Source organism: Paroedura picta, chromosome 11 (genome assembly GCF_049243985.1).
Source record: "Paroedura picta isolate Pp20150507F chromosome 11, Ppicta_v3.0, whole genome shotgun sequence".
Lineage (NCBI taxonomy): Eukaryota > Metazoa > Chordata > Lepidosauria > Squamata > Gekkonidae > Paroedura > Paroedura picta.
Genome location: NC_135379.1, coordinates 3,576,040 through 3,596,672, shown reverse-complemented (window position 1 = coordinate 3,596,672; position 20,633 = coordinate 3,576,040). Strand labels below are relative to the sequence as shown.

General features: G+C 51.3%; 1 protein-coding gene across 2 annotated transcripts in view; it reads right to left on the bottom strand.

The window, feature by feature from the left end:
* Positions 1-20,633, bottom strand: part of CRHR2 (corticotropin releasing hormone receptor 2) — a 108,819-nt gene that overhangs the window by 68,703 nt on the left and 19,483 nt on the right. Inside the window, exons 1-2 of one of the 2 annotated variants that reach the window (XM_077303639.1) lie at positions 10,216-10,561; positions 10,000-10,119 (exon numbers count right to left, since the gene is read on the bottom strand). In XM_077303639.1, the coding sequence (XP_077159754.1) occupies positions 10,000-10,119; positions 10,216-10,303 (208 nt within the window). In that variant the 5' untranslated portion in view covers positions 10,304-10,561. Of the gene's footprint in view, positions 1-9,999; positions 10,120-10,215; positions 10,562-20,633 lie in introns of those variants that run through there. The other variant, XM_077303638.1, reaches the window with a different exon arrangement.

Here is a 20,633-nt window from a genome sequence, read left to right as displayed (position 1 = left end):
AACTGCGGCCCTCCAGATGTCCATGGACTACAATTCCCATGAGCCCCTGCCAGCGAATGCTGGCAGGGGCTCATGGGAATTAAGTCCATGGACATCTGGAGGGCCGCAGTTTGACTGCCCTTGGTTTAGTGTTTGGATAATGATTTGTGTAGTTCAAATGACTTAAGGCATTCTTTTCTGCGTACAGCTTCCAGGACAAATGCCTTTTAAAAAACATTTAACCCAATAAGGACATGGTTCACCTTTCACCGTCTTACCTTCACAACAGCCCTGCGAGGTAGGGTGGGCTGAAAGAAGATGGTGACTGGCCCCAAGTCACCAAGCAATCTACCTGTCAGCATGGGGATTGGAAGTTGGGTGTGCCAGATCCTAATTGACACCCTCCCCACTGCGTTGACTGGTTCTTTCGCCTCCCACAAGCTGCAATTCTCCAGTGGGAACAGAGCTCTCCCGATGGCACAGTTTCCAAATGTGCGTGTGTGTTTTTTTAAAAAAGGAAATCAAATTCCAAACAAGACGCTGCCTTAAAACACAGGAGAAGCTAATGGGAAATTATAACATGCGGGACAGGACCGGGCCTAAAAAACTCCCACAAATCGTGCAAAAGTCGAAATGTGCCGAATGCAGCCTGAAATAATTAGAACTGCCTGAAGGCCTGCGACTTGTAAAAGAGACGGCACTGGTAAGTATCACGGCGTGTCCTGAATTCGGTTCATCTGACAATGGCTTCGGGGGCAAAGTATTTTTTGCATGTGCGCTCCGAACCTGTCACCTAATTAGAACTCGCACCTCCGTAGCTGACAAACTCTCAACGCTCTGCATGAAAGAGCCAAGCAAAGGCAGATTCCTTTGAAATTTGCATACATTTGTTCTTCACCCAACCCACATTTCCCCCCCACTCCTCTGTGACGACAAACTGCTCCGTTTCACCATTTCAGAAAGATTTTATTTCAGTCCCCGCCCCCCTTCCCCCTCTTGTTATCACTCATATAAGAAGCATTAATCTCCAATCAGGGTGGAAAAGGGAACCAAGAAGGGGAGGGGGAGGCAACCAAAACCGGAACCTAATTATTTTAAAAACCTAGATGCTCAGAGTTGCTGCAACATTTTACGGTTGTGGGGGCACCTGAACTACTCCCCAAATATATTTTCCTCTACTGAAGCAGGTTCGGAGAGGGAAACAGTTCTGCAGGTTTCTTCGAAGGGCAAGGTCAGATCCCTGCGGTTCAATCCGAACAGCCCGTGTTTCGATTTGGTTCTCTCTTTGGCAAACATCAAAATAAACCTCAGAACAAAACAAAACCTCAACACAAATCAAACATCTCAAAAGGATGAATGAAGCAAACCTCGGAATAAATATATTAAAAAACCCTTCAAAATGCATTGTAATTATCCATACAAATGGGTTATAATTATCCATAGAGCAGGGGTAGTCAAACTGCGGCCCTCCAGATGTCCATGGACTACAATTCCCAGGAGCCCTTGCCAGCATTCGCTTGCTGGCGAATGCTGGCAAGGACTCTTGGGAATTGTAGTCCATGGACATCTGGAGGGCCGCAGTTTGACTACCCCTGCCATAGAGTATGTGTTCACCATACAAGTTCTTTGACTCCACATATACTGTCGGTCCAAGAATCTGATTCAGCTGGCCGGCTCTGGGTTGGGAAATACCTGGAGATTTTGGGGGGTGGAGCCTGAGGAGGGAGGGAGCGCAGTGGGGTATAATGCCACAGAGTCCCTCTTCCAAAGCTGTCATATTTTCTCCAGGGGAAGTGATCTCTGCTGCCTGCAGATCAATGTTAATCCCAGGTGACCTCCAGCCACCACCTGGAGCTTGGTAACCCAACATTCTTCTGACAACTGTACATGTTCCATTGAGGTTTTCTTGGTGAATCCTTTTTGACCATTTGATTCGTTTTTAGGATTGAGTCCCGTTCCACCCCCCTTTTTCTTTCCTTTTTTCTGTTGAGGTTTGCTTAATTCTCCCTTCTTGGCTATTTGGTTCATTTAGCAGGTTCAATCGTCCCCCCCCTTTTTTCTTTTTGATCCACTCCCTTCTACAAATCAAACGATGAGCCTTTCTCTTTGCACCCATTTCTTCTTGTTAAACGCACGCGCTTGGCAATATTAGTTGCGCATATATCGATGCGGCACGAAGCCCCCATAAATACTCTACAAATTGTCCCCCTTAATGGATAACAGGCACGTGCATACCGATGCATCTATAAAATTGATTGTGAAAGACCGAGATCCGAAACCGCTGAAGGAAATGTAAATTGACTATAGAAAGAAATGATGCTGGGACATTTTTGCTCCTGCCTCGTTTTGTCTTGAATTATATTACTTCAGCATTAGGCCTGTACACACACACACACACACACACACACACACTTCATACTGTTTTCCATTCGTCCTGAAATAATTTGGGCCGAATCCAAATTGCACGAATGCCACTCGCTTTTCCGGAGGGGATTAAACCAGGGATAGATCTTTCTTTAATTCATTTTTACACCACATTTCTTCCTAGTGGTGACCCCAAAACGGCTTACAAGCATTCTCCTTTGCTCTGTCTTATCCACACAACAACCCTGTGAGGTAGGCTAGGCAAACAAACAAGCAGGACTGTTGTAATAGCAACAAAAAGGATATCTCAGTCTGACAGGTAGCAGCGATTTTAATCTTCTTTTTATCGTATCGCCAAATATGTACATACAATATTAGCACGGGAAAAAAAATCACGAGGTCAACTGATGTGGACAAAGCAAAATAAAAGAAGCCGGCTGGGACTTTTTGAGCTGTGGTTCCTCAAGTTTTGTCCCGATCAGATCTCCCTACTGCCAAGGAAGGTCTGTATGGAGATCAAAGTCTCTTAGAGCTCTCTCAGCCCCACCCACCTCACTTTGATCTCAGCACAGAGCTTCTGTTGGTAGGAGGGAGATCTCATTGCATGCAAAACTGAGGACGGATTCCCGAATGAGTTTCATGTTTCCTTTGAAGGAAAGTTAAAGAGGCTGGGGGTCTTTAGCCTGGAGAAATGACAAGTGGGGGGTGCCATGCAACCGGTCCAGGGGTAGTCAAACTGCGGCCCTCCAGATGTCCATGGACTACAATTCCCACGAGCCCCTGCCAGCATTCACTGGCAGGGGCTCGTGGGAATTGTAGTCCATGGACATCTGGAGGGCCGCAGTTTGACTACTCCTGTTCTGGGGTATAGCCGCTAGAAGGAGATGCAAAGCAACCAGTTGGCAAGGCAGCAAGCAGCGAATGGCGTCAACAAAGGTCCTTTTCCAAACAATTTTCACGATATGCAAATTAGTTAATATGCAGATTAGAGACTGCGATTTGGGGGCGTGGCCTCTGACAGTTCCTGCCTCCCTTTCTCATAATATCTTTAGTCCATGCCTGACCATCTGCCTTCATTCTGGCCGGTCTCAACTGCACAGGCCCAAGCTCGGCCCCGATCCAAAACCCTTTTGCTCTGGGACTTTTGCTCTGCCTTTTCTGCATCCGTCAGGCACGAGGTCGTGATTCTATTTACTTTGGGGTTTACTCTGCTTATTTTAGTGTTTCAACGTGATGTACACAAGCTGCTCCCAGCGAGACAGATCGCGGCTGGGGATGGCAAACCTCTCGGTCATTTAAGAAACTCTCTAAGCAAACCGTCTGGGTGGGGGGCAGTTCCCCAAAGAGAGGGCAAGCAGACGGGGGTCAAGATGCCGTGCCCTTTGCAAGTACGGTTCTGTACCAAAGACTTGAGAGAGAGAGAGAGAGAGAGAGAGAAAGGGGCTCCCGAGCAACTCCCAGCCCTGAGTGGCAGAAAAAAGCAGGCTGTTCTGTCTCCCATTGCACTTTAATTCTGCCCCCCCATCCCGCCGAAGGTGTCCCCCCCTTTAAGGCAGGGGTAGTCAAACTGCGGCCCTCCAGATGTCCATGGACTACAATTCCCATGAGCCCCTGCCAGCGAACGCTGGCAGGGGCTCATGGGAAATGTAGTCCGTGGACATCTGGAGGGCCGCAGTTTGACTACCCCTGCTTTAAGGCCGTTAATGGGTTCTTGAGAGAAAAGCCAAGATTCAGAGGCTGAATGGGGAACCTGACTCATTTTTCTCGAGGACGCAGTGGCTGCAAGGGGAAGGTCTGATACAAGCAGCAGGAGTTGAACTGGATCTGTCTGGAGGGTTGCCAACCCCCAAGTCAGATCTGGAGTTCTCCAGGTGGGGCCTGGAGGGACCGTGGCTCATTGGCTGAACATCTACTTAGCGCGCAGAAGGTCCCAGGTTCGATCCCCAGCATCTCCGGTTAAAAGGACCAGGCAGTTATTGACGGGAGAGATTCCTGCTCTTAGAATGTGAAACAAACATCGGCTTGAAAGGGTGGATCCAATTTCTCTTCTGCGCTCTCCCCGGCATCGGCAACGACACCCTTGGACGGCACTAGATGCACGTTGGAGCATGCTGTGCGCAAAGCCAGATTTCACCTCCACGCATCAAAAAGGAGCATAAGCAGAGGGGACGGGTGTGCTTCGACTCAGACTCTTTTCCCGCCGCACTTCCGCAGTCAAGTATTCAGGGCAAATCTGCTCCAGGACTGGTTCACGGGGAAAGAGGACAGAAGACCTCTAGCCGCTACCCTGGCATCCCTCTGCTAACACCTTGGCAACCCACATTCACACTCGCATGCTTTCAAGGCTAGGTAACCAGAACGGAGCTCTGCGTAGAGCTGCCCTTGAGAGCATTGAAAAGCTGGTACAGAGCAGAGTCTGCTGCACTGCATTTATGTGCGCACACGAGCGTAGGTGTGCCTTTGTCAATCTCGGTGAGGGTGCTGGTTTCCCCGGCATAAGGCCTACAATTCCCTTGGATCTGGGCGGGCCGGCAAGAGCCCCATTTGCTGGATGTCGGAGGGACCCTGGCTTCGTGCTGGATTTGGGGGAGGGGGTTTCCGTCACGCCCTCCCCAGACAGAGCAAAGTGGCTGCCTTCACAAGGGGAAAGGAAGTAACAGAAAAACAACAACATGGGGGGGAATGACTGTAGGGAGAGGGCCTGTGGTTTTGTTTGGGTACTTGAATTTATTTTGGAAGCTTGGATTTGAATACCCCCGTCTTGAGTCTGCTTCTCCCTCAGAATGCTAACACGGTTTTCTGTTTCCTTGGGCCAAAATTCCGAAGAAGAAGACCTGTTCTTTTAAATGGTCTGCTTTTTACTACTTGAAGTAGCCTCAAAGCAGCTTGCAAACACCTTTCCCTTCCTCTCCCCGCAACAGACACCCTGTGAGGTGGATGGGGCAGAGAGAGTTCTGAGAAAACTGATCTGCAAAAACAGCTCTAAGAGAACAATGACTAGCCCAAGGTCACCCAGCTGACTGCATGTGGGAGAGTGGGGAATCAAAGCTAGTTCTCCAGATTACAGTCTGCCATTCTTTAACCACTATAGTACGCTGGCTCTCAAAAAAGTAAAGTTGGTGTTTATACACTGCTTTTTACTCCCTGAAGGAGTCTCAACGTGCCTTACAGTCACCTACTCCTCCTGTGAGGGCTGAGAGAGCTCTGAAAGAACAGTGATTGGCCCAAAGACAACTAGCCTAGGTGGGCCCAGTTTAGCACAATCCACTGTCTGTGCAAATGCAAGTTCTCCAAGAACTTTCCCGCTGCGCCCGCATGTTCAGACGCTGTGTCCGCCTGATCTCATCCTCAACCTGCACGCCACATTCATCGGTTCCTCTGACGCGTAAACCTCCCCCGTATCCGGAAAGCATTTCAGGACAGCCTGGTCCAGCCAGTGGCCTTACTGCTCATGGGAACGCATCCCGAATCACACCAGATGGCATGTGTCTCCAGATCACTTGATGGGGCTCACAGGTGACCAGTCCACCTGACAGCTGAATTCGGGTAACACTTGTTGGTTTTCAAGGAGAGAGATGAACACAGAAGGTTTGCTATAGCTGTTGACGTTGTCAACATTATCGTCTTCGTCTTCGTCTTCTTCTTCTTCTTTGTCTTCTTCTTCTTCTTCTTCGCTTCCAAGATCTACTGCCTCTGCAGAGGAGTCTGCACCCTCCCTGGTGGCCTCTCATAAGTAGCACCCAGGGTTGGCCTTGTTTAGCTTCCGAGACCTGAAGAGACAGTCTACCCATGGCCTGCCTCTGCGTAGCAACCCTGGACTCCCTCGGCAGTCTCCCACCCAATGACCGACCACGGCTGGCTCTGCTCGGCTTCTGACCGCCACAGGCTATAGTTCAGACCAGGGGTAGTCAAACTGCGGCCCTCCAGATGTCCATGGACTACAATTCCCATCTGCTGGCAGGGGCTCGTGGGAATTGTAGTCCATGGACATCTGGAGAGCAGCAATTTGACCACCCTTGGCCTGTGCTGTTCAGGTGAGGGCCCTGAAACCACCCTTGGTTCTCCTTGGGAGTCTCCCTTCCAAATGCTGACCATGGCCGCCCCTGCTGAGCTTCCAAGTCACGAGTTCGAGATCACTGCTCAGGGCAAGCCAGGTCCCAGTGCCTTCATCAGACCCTTGGGGGCCACCTTCCTTCTCATTGGCTCAACCTGGGTAACCTTCCTTCTCATTGGCTCAACCTGGCTCAACCTCCTCCACCCCTTCAGAAGCCATTTATGGAAGGAAAGACCCAACCGAGACAGCCCAGGCAAGCCGGATCCCCTCAGGTCTCGGAAGCTAAGCAGGGTCGACCCTGGTGAGCATTAGGAGGGGAGACCTCCAAGACCTGGGGCGGTTGTTCCTCTAGGAGGGGTCAAGACACGGAGGCAGGCCATGGCAAACCCCTTCTGAACGTCCCTCGCCCGGCGGCCAGGCAATCCTCAGAAAAACCAAAAAGGAAGCCAAAACCCAAGCCGAGAAAACAAGCCAGGGACCCAACGGTGGAGCAGCAAAGCAGACCGGAATCGAAATCAGAAGCTCTGGGTTGAACTGCAGCGTTCGGTCTGTGGCCCTGCCTTGTGCAGCCCCCGAGACGGTACGTGCAATCCTGCACAGACTCTGATCCTCCGCTTCCGATGCCGTCCCTAATCTTCCTAATGTGCGCCGGATGATAAATATTTGCATTTTAATTCTAATCTCCTTTGCTGCTCACACTTCCGGGTTCCGGGCCACGCTGCACACCCACCGTGCGATAAATAACCAACGCGCAAGAGCACCCTCTTCCGTACGTTGGACCATCGGCGATCATGTTGGCCCCTGGGCTGGGCTGGGCTGTTCTCAGGGGGTCCTGGGGTATTTTTCAGGGTGGGAACCCCAAGTCCTGGCAAGGCCAGGGGTGTGAGCATTGGCTTGGTTTGGCTGCCTGGGCGATCACCGAAGTCCGAGGCGGCCAGCATCGTGGTGGAGCATGGAGAGGAGGGGCATACCGCCCCTCCTCTCCATGCTTCACCACGATGCTGGCCACCTCGGGCTTCGCCCAACCGAGCACACCCCCTTTCTTCAGAGGTCCCCACCATAAATATCCATTAACAGAGACACGAAGGCTGAATAAGCGTCTGTTCTACACAGGGGTGCCAATATATATCCTGGGTCTATGTTGGGATGGAGAGAATTCACAAGCTCCAGGTCGACGTCTTTCTGGGCTGAAGGAAAACCTCTGCGTGTGGCTGTCAGGATCTCAAAAGGGGGTCGGGATATTTATGGGCACCCCTTTGTGGTATGGGATTTTATTCAACCTCCCTGGGTATAAAAAGCGTGTGTTTTTTTTGTTTATGGATGTTTAGGCAGGAATCATAGAATCCTAGAGTTGGAAGGTAACCTTGAGGTCATCTAGTCCAACCCCCTGCACAATGCAGGCTCAGCCTCAAGCATCCAGGAGAAGGATCTGTCCAGCGGCTGCTTGAAGGCGGTCAGTGAGGGGGAGCTCCCCACCTCCTTAGGAGAGTGATTCCAACAGCTGTGCTACTGGGACTGTGAATTCTCCCCCCATATATCTAGTCGATATGGTTCTCCATGAAGTTTAAAGCCATAATTGTGGGTCCTTCCCTCTGCTGCCAACAGGAATCACTCCCTGCCCTCCTCCAAATGACAATCCTCCAAATACTTCAAGAGAGCCTTCCTGTCCCCTCTGCACCTCCTCTTCTCCAGGCTGGATATTCCCTTAACCTTCCCTCCTAGGGCTCGGTCCCCAGGCCCCGGATTGTCTTGGTCGCTTTCCTCTGCCCCCTCTCCATTTTGCCCACCTCCTATGTGTAGTGAGGCTTCCAGAACTGCACGCAGGACAAGACCCCCGGTGCGGTCTGACCAACGCCATAGGACTATAGCAGGGGTAGTCAACCTGTGGTCCTCCAGATGTTCATGGACTACAATTCCCATGAGCCCCTGCCAGCCCCTGGACTATAGCATCTTGGGTTGATCTGCAACTGACCTCCGATAATATCCCCTTTGGATCGAAACACGTCAGGTCACTGGGTCTAGGCACGCGATGTGTCAGAGCATTCTTGGATCTTTTCGACTGAGATTTTAATGCCTTTAGCACCGGGCAATAAAATGTGCACTTAATACATTGTTATGTTGCTAATTTTTAGACTTCTCACCCCCTTTAGTTCCTAGCTTGCTGTATAGACCAAGTTTGGTTCTTTCCCCTTCCCCTTTTTCTCTGCCGGGAAGAGTTCTCCACCGCCTGTCAGTAGAAGTTTCCTTCCCAGGGCAAAGCAACGGACCATGACAATCTTTGCAGCATTTAGGTGCTTATTCCCGGCTTTCGTGTCCCTGTCAGTACCAGCCCCTGCTTTGCATTCGAGAAAGAAAGTGACTCTGAGCATGGACAGGCTGCTTCTGCCCCCTCCTTCTCGCTGCACAAGCACCCCCAATTCTCCTGTCGCTGGAATTGGGGATTGTGGGTCAGCCAGTCTAGACGGAAGGTGCAGTGGGGCGCTCGTGTCAGAAATGAGGCACTGCTGGCGCACTGAGGCCAAGAGAGTGACATTCCTGATGCAACACATGGATTGTGTTTGGAGTCCAGCCACTGGTCCAAAGAGCTGAGCATGGTTTTCCCTGATCAACCGGAGATCTCCAGGGAATCAGGCAGGGAAAGGTCCCTCTCATCACTCACTGGCTGACTGACGGGGCATTCCCACAACCTTCCGAAACACGCCCAAAGAGCCGCAGCCCCTCCCCCTGAATGTGGCCACTAAATCTGCTTGACATTCCTACATCTCAGAAGCTTTCTCATGTTTTGGCCCGAAAGGCCATCTCCCCCCTTTCCCCCCCCCAAGAACTCTTTGTGTTCCATTTCACGTTCCCCACCTATGTTCAAAATTCCAGTGAGGACTGCCGTTCACCGGCAAACCCCGATGACCCCAGGAAAATGTCCAGAGCGTGAAAACACAAACGCACACTCCCCCAAATGCATGCCAAAAGCCAGGATGAGGTGCCCCCGTCTTTCTGGTTTCAGACATTCCCAAGATGGGTCTGCAAATTGGGAGGTTTGCAAAGAAGAGATGGAGCCGGCAGATGGCCTAAGAGTGGGACGGTGGAATTAAGGTCTGAGAATGATCTGAGAACAGAACATTTTTTTACTCTGAATGCTCTGAACTCCAATTTCTCACCCAGCATATGGCTGCTGTCCTGCGCATGGGAGTCACGCAGCCGACAGGTAACTGGGGCATTTCGTTGCCCTTCTTTACACTTGAAACAGTGCAGTGAGAGGAATCAACGTGCATCTATTCCGGTATGCATGCGTACGCACAACACACACATACACACAAGATCCCGCCTGTGAAATCCACAGTTCCCTGGCATGCGCTACATTTCCTCTGCTTCCTTAGAAAATATGGAAGTCCCCTTTGGCCCCAAGAAAACTGATTAGATAAGTCCGCAGATGCCCCCCAAAACACTGCAGGCTGTCAGAGAAAGGGAATTTAGCCCACGTCTTTTGGAATGTGGATTCCTGCTTCTCAAAAACAAGCCCTGTTCAAGCAGGAGAAACAGCATGTGGGGATCTCACCCCCAGCCCGATCAAGAGAGGGAAAAGAGAAGAGCCCGTGTGAACTTACTGGTGGTGTTGTATTTGATCCCGTTGAAGAACTCCGGACAGGGTCTCTCCACCAGCTCCCCGGCGCCGGTCCTGGGCCAGCAGGTCCCGATCTGGTCCGTGGTGGAGTTGCAGTGTGGACCTTGGGGTGAAAAAAAGGCGAGAGAAAGAAACGAAGTGAGCGTGACCCTAAGGGCCTCTCCCGCTGCCTGGGCAAGCCCTCTGCTCTGCCGCCTACCGTCGAAGGCACCCTGCAGGGCATCCAGGAGGCTGCAGTTGGCGTCCAGCTCCTCTATAAAGTATTGCAGGATGGTGGTCTCATTCATGGTCCAGCCCGGGGAAGGGGGACAGAGACGCTGAGCAAGCAATCCTCCTCGGCTTTCGTTTCGGATCCGGGCTCCCTCCGTGCCCTGCTAGGCTGAAGCCATCCCTGCCGGCTCATGTGGCTTCATGTCTCTCTCCTCCGTCTCTCTCTCTGTCTCTGTCTCTCTTGCCGAGGGGGGGCAGGCTGGAGACAGAGAGAACCCCTCCCGCTCCCTCAGGGGGCTTCCTCCTCCTGCTGCCGCTGCCGTTCCTCCCCACCTTGCATTCACCCCCCCCACACACACACACCTCTCCTCCCGTTTCACAAAAAGGGCAAAACAGAACGGCGGTGTGGAGCTTGCAGAAGCAGCAAAGCAGCAAAGTGGCGGAGAGGCTGACTTTTAGGACGGGAAAATCTTCTCCACGCTCATTCTCCCGTTGCTTTAAACAGATGTTTGCACGCCTCCGTCCCTCCCACCCGCCCTCTGCAATCCCATCCCTGGCACCCTATTTTCCCTCTGTTTTCTCTTACTAGAGATTGCTGCTGTCAAGATTCTCAAGTCTTATCGTATCCTGAGACTTGGGACAGCCCAGGCAAGCCTGATCTCAGAAGCTGAGCCGGGGGCAGCCTGCCTAGCATTTGGATGGGAGGCCTCTGGGGCACACTCAGGGTCATGACGCAGAGGCAGGCCATGGCACACCCCCTCCGAATGTCTGGACCCGCTTTGGATCGCCTGGCTATACTGCGGGCACGCCAAGCGACAAATAGCATCATCTGTTCACTGATGGACTGAATCTTTTTTTAATCGGGCATGAAAACTAACTTGGCGCCCAGGGAGAAATTATTCTCATGCTAATAATACTAATAATTTTAATAATAAAGACCCAGTGCGGTGCAGTAGTTAAGAGCATTGGGCTAGTGTGGGGGGCAGGGGGGGGCTGTGGCTCTCCAGACACCCATCGACTACAAGTGCCATAAATAAGCCTGTTAGCATAATGCTGGCTCATGGGAGACCCGGGTTCGAATCCCCACTCGTGCTACGAAAACTCACTAGGTGATCTAGGGCCAGTCGGACTAACTGACCTCACAGGGCTATTATGAAGAGAAGATGGAGGGGGGAACACAACGTAAGGCAGCCTGCTCCCCCCCTGAAGAGAAAGGAGGGGTCCAAATGACGTGCTCATCGATCTGGCCCCAAAGGGATCCGCCTGGCCTCAACCAGCACCAAAGCCTTTGGGGCTTGAAATGGTGAGGGGTTCAAAGGAGACAGCCTCCTGGAGGAAAGGAAGGGGCTGCCAGTCTCCCAGGGGAAGGCTAGACTTCTGCAACACACTCTATGCAGGGCTACCCTTCAGGTTGCTCCAGAAACGCCATCTGGTCCAGAATGCAGCAGTGCGAGTCCTCATGGGGACTCAGGGGAGAGCAAATATTCAACCTGTGCTCTCCTAGCTGGGCTTGCTCCAGACTGAAGAGCAGGTCAAATTCAAGATTTTGGTCACTCCCTTTAAAGCCCTACACCAGGGGTAGTCAAACTGCGGCCCTCCAGATGTCCATGGACTACAATTCCCAGGAGCCCATGGGAATTGTAGTCTATGGACATCTGGAGGGCCGCAGTTTGACTACCCCTGCCCTAAACGGTCTTGTATCTATGGGACCATCTCTTCCCACATGTCCCCCCAAAGAACTTAAGATCCAGGGAGCAAAATCTGCTCAAGACTGTGGCCTCAAAGATCTCAAACTGGCCTCAAGAAGGGTCAGGGCCTTTTCAGCCCTGGCCCCAGGCTGGTTAAATGCTCTCCCTGGGGAGATCAGGGCGTTCAGGACCTGGGAGAGCTCCACGGGGCCTGCAAGGCAGAGATGGTCGAGCTGGGCTTCATTCCCGGCCTCCTTGTGCAACACACCAGCCAAATTGACATCAGAATATGAAATCTCAACCTACATCAGCCCTCCCACAAGAGGGACGAGGCGGTTATGGAATTGCTCGATCGATCTTTCATGGATGTTAATGATAAAATGCTTTATTAAATTATATTATTGTTTTAAAAAAAACATTTTTACCCGTCTTGAGCCAACGGAAGGGCAGGACAGATTATAAACACAATTATTAGCATTATTATGAGCTGTGCCTTCAAGGGAAGAGCTACTGCAGCTTGCCAACTTTGGGCTGGGAGATTCCTGGAGATTTCAGGATGGAGACTGGGGAGAATGGGATTTGGGGACAGGAAGGGACCTCAGTGGGGTTCAATCCATGCCTTATGAGGAGCGGTTAAGAGAGTTGGGTGTGTGCTGCATGGAGGAGGGCCAGGGGTAATAGGAGAACTGTGTTGAACCACCTCAAATGTAGACCTGTTTAAGAGGGGGGTCAACTGGTTTACTGCAGCTTTAGAGATCAGGACTAGGAGCCATGGGTTCAAATTATGGGAAAGGAGATTCCATTTAATTACTAGGAAGCATTTTGGTGGGTGGGGGCCGTACCTTGATGGAATATGCTGCCTCAGAGGGTGGGGGAGTCTCCTTTTTTGGAGGAGACTGGAGGAGCACCTGTCAGGAGGGAATGATTTTGAAGTCCGCCAGAAGGTGGGGGGGGGGCTGGGCTGGATGGCCCTGAGGGGTCTCTTCCAGCTCTGGGTGCCATTCCGATTCTGAAGCACTAGAATACGGAACATGACAGAGAGACTGGAATGACTTTCCGAGTTGCGTCCCCGATGCCGAATTGCAGTGATGAATCCTTGCAGTGTGACAAAACAGGAGACGGCGTTTATTGCCAGCAAAATAACAAAAGGTTCTAACAGACCCAATCCCTCCCCTCTCCCCCCCCCCTTTCCTAATAACTCTGCTGGCGTCCGTTATTCAAGGCATAAACCCGTTTCGCCGGTCTCCGGTCCTATAAAACTTGCGCGAGTGAATCCTATTGCTTTGGGGGGGGGGATGATTAATAGCGACCGAGGAAGTACAAGCAAGGCCTGTCGAAACAATATCTGGGCACCGCGCTGTCAAACTCGGGAGATGCACCATTATAAGGAGCTAAGAACCGGCGCGTGAAAAAGCGATAAACTGAACCTCCCATTATTCAAGCCTTCTTTTTGCCGCCTCCTTTTTTTCTTTTTCCAAAATGTCGCTTTGCCATTTTAGTCGCGTTGCAGGTAAATCGATGTTTTGTCCTCTGCTGCGGCAAATGCGTGGGTGAAGGGGAAACATCCCCCCCCCTTCCCTCAATTTGAGGGTTGCTGAAGATTCCGGGGTTTGAACTAGAAACTTAGGGGTCAGCCGCAGCATGGCCAGTATCCAGGTGGAGGTTCTCCTGGGATTACAAGACGGCTTGAGGTGAAAGAAATCGGCTCACCTGGGGGAAATGGTGATGTCAAAGGCAGAAGCCCCCCCCCCTTAAATTCTGCCCTCTTTAGGCTCCACTCCCCAAGCCCCCAGGTAATTCTCAACTAGGACCTGCCAACCCTAGTCAGACGTCACAAATGCAGCTTAAGAACATAAGCGCAGCTGTGCTGGATCTGGCCACAGGCCCACCCAGTCCCACACTCTGCAGAGCTCAATGACCAAAGCTCAAGAGCCCACAAGCAGGGCCACACCCCCAGAAGCCCCCCAAGAATACAGGGAACACAAGCGAATTTAAGGGAAGCCATGTTGGATCAGGGGCCCATCCAGCCCAACACTCTCTGTGTCACACAGTGGACACAAGCCAGGGGCCACCAGGAGGCCCAGAAGCCCTCCCACTGTGCCCCCCCAAGCCCCAAAACTTAAGAGCATTACGTATCCAGACAGTGCATGAACGGTGAGCCATAGTGGGGTTATAGAAGCACGTGTCAGGTTATATAAGGTCAGACCAGTACACCAGTTGGCATTTATCCTAGGCCGTCCAGGTCTCTTGGACCAGCCAACAGGGGAGGGGCAAACTTATTGGGAATGCCTGGGGAAGAAGCAGGAAGTGAATGCGATGTCCCCACATCACCTGGAAGGGACATCGGGACGTTGTGGATGTCAGGGGAGACACTCTGATCTGTGGGCAAAATCTCCGTGGTAGAATTAGCTTCTTACCATAGAGTTTTGCCCCAAAAACAGAATGTCCCCACCCAACATCACCAATATGACCACATCATTTCCGGGTGATGCCGAGATGTCGTGTTTACTTCCTGTTTCTTCCCTCTCCCTTCTGGCAAATTCCCCTGAACCATGTGTGTTTGTGTGTGTGTGTGAAGCCTCCAAATCGGAGGAATCCTCCAGCCCCAACTGGCAGCCCTAATCTCACCGAGCTACCCAGCTTCAACTGGCAGTGCGGGATGAACAATTCTGTGTGCCAGATTCCACCTAATTAAGCATTGGAAAATCAACGTTGGGGCCAGAGATAACAGCCTGATCCATTTCCACGCTATTAACTCCGGTTATTGCAATCATTCTCCCTTGATTTGCCCGACGACGCAGGCAGTTCGTGGAGCAAAACGGCATTCGTTGTGACGGGCTCTCTTCATCCCAGGAGAGAAAGAAAAGTCAGAATTGGGAACTTTCTACAAGCCAGCACCTTTTCGGCAGATGAGAACTGGTCACCAAGCAGGTGGAATCTGTCAGGGGATCCCAAGCAGCTGGTCCCATGGCTTCTCTTTCAGACGGGGACCTGAGGTTAAAATTCATGGTGGGCAGGGAAACAGCTTGTGCCAATCCACCCCGAGGAACGGAACAAACATGCATTAGCCTACAAGGGCCCCCTCCAGAGTCAACATCTCAAGAATGCAACCCTGCAACGAGGATTCCCTCTACCCCTGGCCTGACCCAGCAGGACTCTTATTACTCTAATCAGGGGAAGGCCTCGGCCTCCCTGCCCTGTGGCTGGCCCTGCAGAGGAACTGGCTGGCCCCTGTGTGAGACAGGAGGCTGGACTGGAGGGACCTTCCCTGGCCTGACCCAGCAGGGATCTCCTGATGTCCTTAGGAAGGCCTCGGCCTCCCTGCCCTGTGGCTGGCCCTGCAGAAGTACTGGTTGGCCACTGTGTGAGACAGGAGGCTGGACTGGAGGGACTCTTGCTAGCCTGACCCAGCAGGGCTCTTCTGGTGTTCTCATGTACCTAGCTAACTATCAGTCTTATTTCCGTCCGGGGACACACTTCCAGATCTTCCAGATCGTCATGTGGCATTCTTAAAAGTGGAATTAAGCTTAATAAGAAGGATGGTGACCAGACCAAGGGACAGACTCCACGTATTCCAGGACTGTATGCATCTATTATCTATATGTCTATTTGTCCATATACATCTTTGTCATCAAGTTGCAGTCCAGTTATGGCCACCCTGTACGGTTTTCAGGGCAAGAGACATTCAGGGATGATTTGCCGTCTCCTGCCTCTGCTTGTGACCCTGGAAGTCTCCTTGGAGGTCTCCCATCCGGGGACTAACCAGGGCCGACCCTGCTTAGCTTCCAAGATCTGGCGAGATGGCTTAGTCGGGCACCATGGTGAATGAGCTGCTGAAATAAAGCAGCTTTGTCTGGAGGGCTGTTTCGCCGTCCTCATTTTTCACATGTGGTTTGGGAGGGGCTTCAGACGAGGCCAGGGTCATCTGTATGGATCGCTCGACTAGAACCCGAGAGAACTAGGGCCGGGTTCTAATTCCCTCCCTGGACATAAAGTCTGCTGAGTGATGTTGGGCCGGCCACCTTCGGTCGCCCTGACCTATTTCACAAAGCAGCACGGAGGGTGAAAGCAGAGGTGGGACCACTGGGAGGCATTCAGATTGTCCTGGTAATTACCACAGCTGTCTCTTTTACAAATGGCTGGCCCACAGGCTGTTCTATCATTGCAAATCGTATTTAGCACCCTTTTTTTTTTAAAAAAGAGAGAATACCTGCCCTATAATCAGAGCTCTTTTTCCAGCACTGCACGCTCTGTTTCCCAACAAGCTCTCCTGTGAGGCTTATTTCAAAAGTGAGTTTTCTTTTCTCCCCCCCCCCCTTTGGAAACGGGTTCCTGCTCTGCTTTGTCCACATTTCCCACTGGAACGGCAACTCTGGGGAGAAGGGAGCCTCAGTTCGGTGGGTGTCAGACTAGGATCCAGGTGCAAATGCTTACTCTACCATAGAGCTCCACCAACAACCTCACCTTTAGTCTAGTAATGGGTTAAAACTATGTGTAGAATGGTATCGGCTAGATATCAGGGGGGAAATGTTCACAGACTGAGTAGTTCAGCAGTGGGATGGGCTGCCTCAGGAGGTGGGGAGCTCCCCCTCACTGGTGGTCTTCAAGCAACTGGACAGATCCTTATCCTGGATGCTTGAGGTTGATCCTGCACTGAGCAGAGGCCTGGACTAGATGGCCTCCATGTCCCCTTCCAACTCTAGGATTTGAGCCTACGCAGCATAGAGAAAACAGTGAGGGTAGGACGATGTGTCCAACCCTGCACACCTCAAAGTTAAGATGGGGTAAAAAATCTGTAGAAAGAAATGATACACAGCAGGGACCCCTAACCTTTTTGAGCTTGCAGGCACCGCTGGAATTCTCACAATATGGCTGCCACAAAATGGTGGCTGCAGGAGGCGGAGCAAGCCACAAAATGGCTGCCGCTGCTCCCCATCCGTCATAAGATGCTTGCACTGTGCTGGCAGCTGCTGTCAAAAAAAAAAATCAATGCAGGAGAAGCTACTAGTAAGGATCGTCTATTTCAGGGGTAGTCAAACTGCAGCCCTCCAGATGTCCATGGACTACAATTCCCAGGAGCCCCTGCCAGCATTCGCTGGCAGGGGCTCCTGGGAATTGTAGTCCATGGACATCTGGAGGGCCGCAGTTTGACTACCTCTGGTCTATTTTATGGTGTTTTAAGAGCATATTTTATGTTATTTTAACAAGATCTACACCACCCTGAAAGGGCTGGGCAGAGAGGGGCAGTCCCATGAGCCAAATAATTCATAAATAACTAAATAGCTAACTAAATAAATAAGAAAGCAAGCAATGTTTGTTTGCTCAAAATATACGCAGCCAGGACCAATCTCCAGGACCAATCACAAGTCTTTCTGGGCATAAACCCTACCCTGGTCCTGCCCTCTTTCCAAAGACACTTTTTGAGAGCAGGGGAGGTGCTGCCAGGCACCATATCGCTCATGGGCACAAATATCAGACTCCCAATATAAACAAAATAGGGCAGAATGAAAGGTCAGATCAGGCCGAATGGGAACTACTCCGAACCGGCAACGGACGGACAACACCCGAGAAACATGATAAATGCGTGCATAACATTTCGGATCATTAGCTTTCTGTAACGAGTCCCCCGCTCCCAGTTTCTGCCAGGACCGAGACTTATCCGACGCTAATCTGGCTTTCTGCTGCACTCCAGATCTGACCCTGAGATGGGGGAATTCCTCGAACGTGGCACTCACCACGACAGCAGAACTGATGCACTGCTTATTAAAGAGAAACTGTCAACAGATAATTAACGCCAAGGTGACCCTCTCCCTGTTCTCTTGCATGACAATTCCGGAGCAACGCTCATTAAGGCAAAAAAACAAACAAACCAACAACCTCTCCAAAAATGATGGATCTCCTTTTACTGGGGAATTCTGGAAGCTGCTCAGCTCTCTGCCACTCAGTGTGGGCTGTCCTCTGCTTATTTACGTACAGGTGGTGATCCGACTTCCTCTTTGCTGGAAGAACTGTCCCACAACGGCTGCTAAGATAATTGAGATAGGCAGGTAGCAATTGGAGCAGAATGCCCGCCTTCCATGGGCTTGTGGGGACAGCAGAGGGAACGTAAAACCCATTCACAATGTAAGGATGCCACCCTCCAGGCGGGGCCTGGGGATCTCCTGATATTGCAGCTCATCTCCAGACTGCAGAGATCAGTTCCCCCAGGGAAAATGGCTGCTTTGTAGGGTGGAATTTTTGGCATTGCACCCACTGAGGTTCCTGTCCTCCCCAGGGGCTCCACCCCCAAATCTCCAGGGGTTTCCCTACCTGGAGCTGGCATCCCTTGCTGGCGAGGAACCCGAAGGCTGAGCAACAAAGCAGATTACAATTAAAATGCAAATATTTATCATCAAGTGCCCATTAAAAGAAGCTTCAAAACAACGCTGAAATTGAAGCACCTGAGTCTGTGCAAGACTGCACGATCTTAGATCAAAATATCTTTCAGCCCAGAGGTTCTTTAGCAGTGGCCCCTCCATGGAGGGAAGGGACCTTCTGGGGACCCCTGGAAGCACAGGGCCTGTAGCATGTGCTACATGCACTACACTGATAAACTGGCCCTGTGTCTATCCAGTCCCCCCCCTTTGAAGCTGTCTCTGCTTGTAGCCACCATCAATTCCTGCAGCAGTGAATTCCACAGGTTAATGACTACTTGGACTTCATTTGTTTTCTCTGAGAGTTGTCCCCTGTGACATCTGGGATGGCTGACAGCATGGCCTGGGGTTTCCAGTCCTCAGCTGCAAAACAGAAGCAGAAGCAACCTAACCCACATGTTCAGGACTCTAAAGATATCCCCCGCTGTTTGGGGACAGGATGACTGTAAGCAACAATGAACCCTCAGGAAAGCACAAGGCCCCAATGAATTAAACTTTTCAACTTTTCATAAGTGGGTTTAATGATGTGCTTGTGATGCGCAATTATAAATTGTTATGTTGGAAACCAGCATTAATAGAGATTCGTGACTGATGATAGGACAGTGCGTATCTGAGTTCAAGCATATGTCCTCAGAACTCTCCAGTGAATCCTAAAATCTCGACATTCATTCTGCTTTTACAAGGATTGGGGGAGGGGGGGGGAATGACATAAATCTCTTCTACATTCTTCTTTCTTGAAATTAATCCCTTTTTCCAGGCAGGAAAACTGGCGGAGTACCCGGCTAATCCTCATTCTGAGATAAAAATTAGAGCTCAGAGCATGCTTAGAAGAGTTAACATGTCTGCTACAGTCCTTAACAGAACGAGAAAGTTCCCTGTTCGGCCGATGAACGCTATATCCCCTTTCCGACTGAAGTCCGTGGGTCGTTTTGATTCCCCGTTTTGGCCACTGGAGGGCTCCCAGCATTTTAATACTATAAAATTTTAAAAATTCAGTGCAGGTAGATAAGGATTCAGGTGGGTAACCGTGTTCCTTTGAAGTTGCAGGAAGCAAATACCTCGAATAAATCTCTGTTAGTCTTAAAGAGAGAAAAGGTCAAAGAGCAGGGGAGGGAAATCTTGTTACTAGAAACGCAAGCACCAAGAGACAGCATGGGGTAGTGCTCAAGAGCGGTAACCTCTAATCCGGAGAACAGGATTTGATTTAGGGCGGTGCGTGGTAGCGTCCAAATTGGCCTGGAACGGCTGATTCGGCCTGTTCCTCCACAGGCAGGCAGCTGGACTACCTTGGGCCAGTCACAGTTCTCTCAGAGCTGTTCTCAATCATATACCACCTCCATAGTGGTGGTGGTGGTGGTGGAAGAAGAAGAAGAAGAAGAAGAAGAAGAAGAGTTGGTTCTTATATGCCGCTTTTCTCTACCCGAAGGAGGCTCAAAGCGGCTTACAGTCGCCTTCCCTTTCCTCTCCCCACAACAGACACCCTGTGGGGTGGGTGAGGCTGAGAGAGCACTGATATCGCTGCTCGGTCAGAACAGTTTTATCAGTGTTGTGACTAGTCCAAGGTCACCCAGCTGGCTGCATGTGGGGGAGTGCAGAATCGAACCTGGCATGCCAGATTAGAAGTCCGCACTCCTAACCACTACACCAAACTGGCTACACCAAAGAGACGAGGCCGGCAGACCAACAGGGGAAGGGGCTTTGGTGACGTCTAGTGAGAAAGAGTAGACTAGAAAGAGTAGACAAGAAACAAACGCTTTGGAAACAGCAATTGGGGGGAGGTGGCGACAGGCATTGGGTCAGAGCCCACGGAAAAGAACCCCAAAAGGGCACGTTTGGCATATCCTTCCTTCCACAGGACAGCCAGAGAGACGGAGGAAAACCTTTGCCCCTGGGGGACAAGGAACTGGGTTCAGGCAGGAGTCTGCAGTAGGAGACCAGAAGGCCTCCCAGCCACCCACTTCTGGAATCCATGAGACGCCGCAGGGCTTGCGAGAAAGCAGCATCACACCTGCCACCCCGTTTGAAGGGTGAGCTCACATCAAGGTCTCTCTGGGTGTGTCAAGTGCTGTCATCACGGCTGACTTAGGGCGACCCTGTAGGGTTTTCAAGGCGAGAAAGGTCGACCACAGCCTGTCTCCGCACAAGCTTTCATGTGCAGGCCCACATCTTCGGGCAGGGTAAAAGATTTGGGGAGACGAAGCTCCCTTTGCCAGCTTGAATCTAAAGTTTGTGCTGCAGAGCCACACGGCTCCCCTCTGAAGCTGCCCAAGGGGCTCCTCGGCGGGGAGGAAAGAAACGTCTTCGGC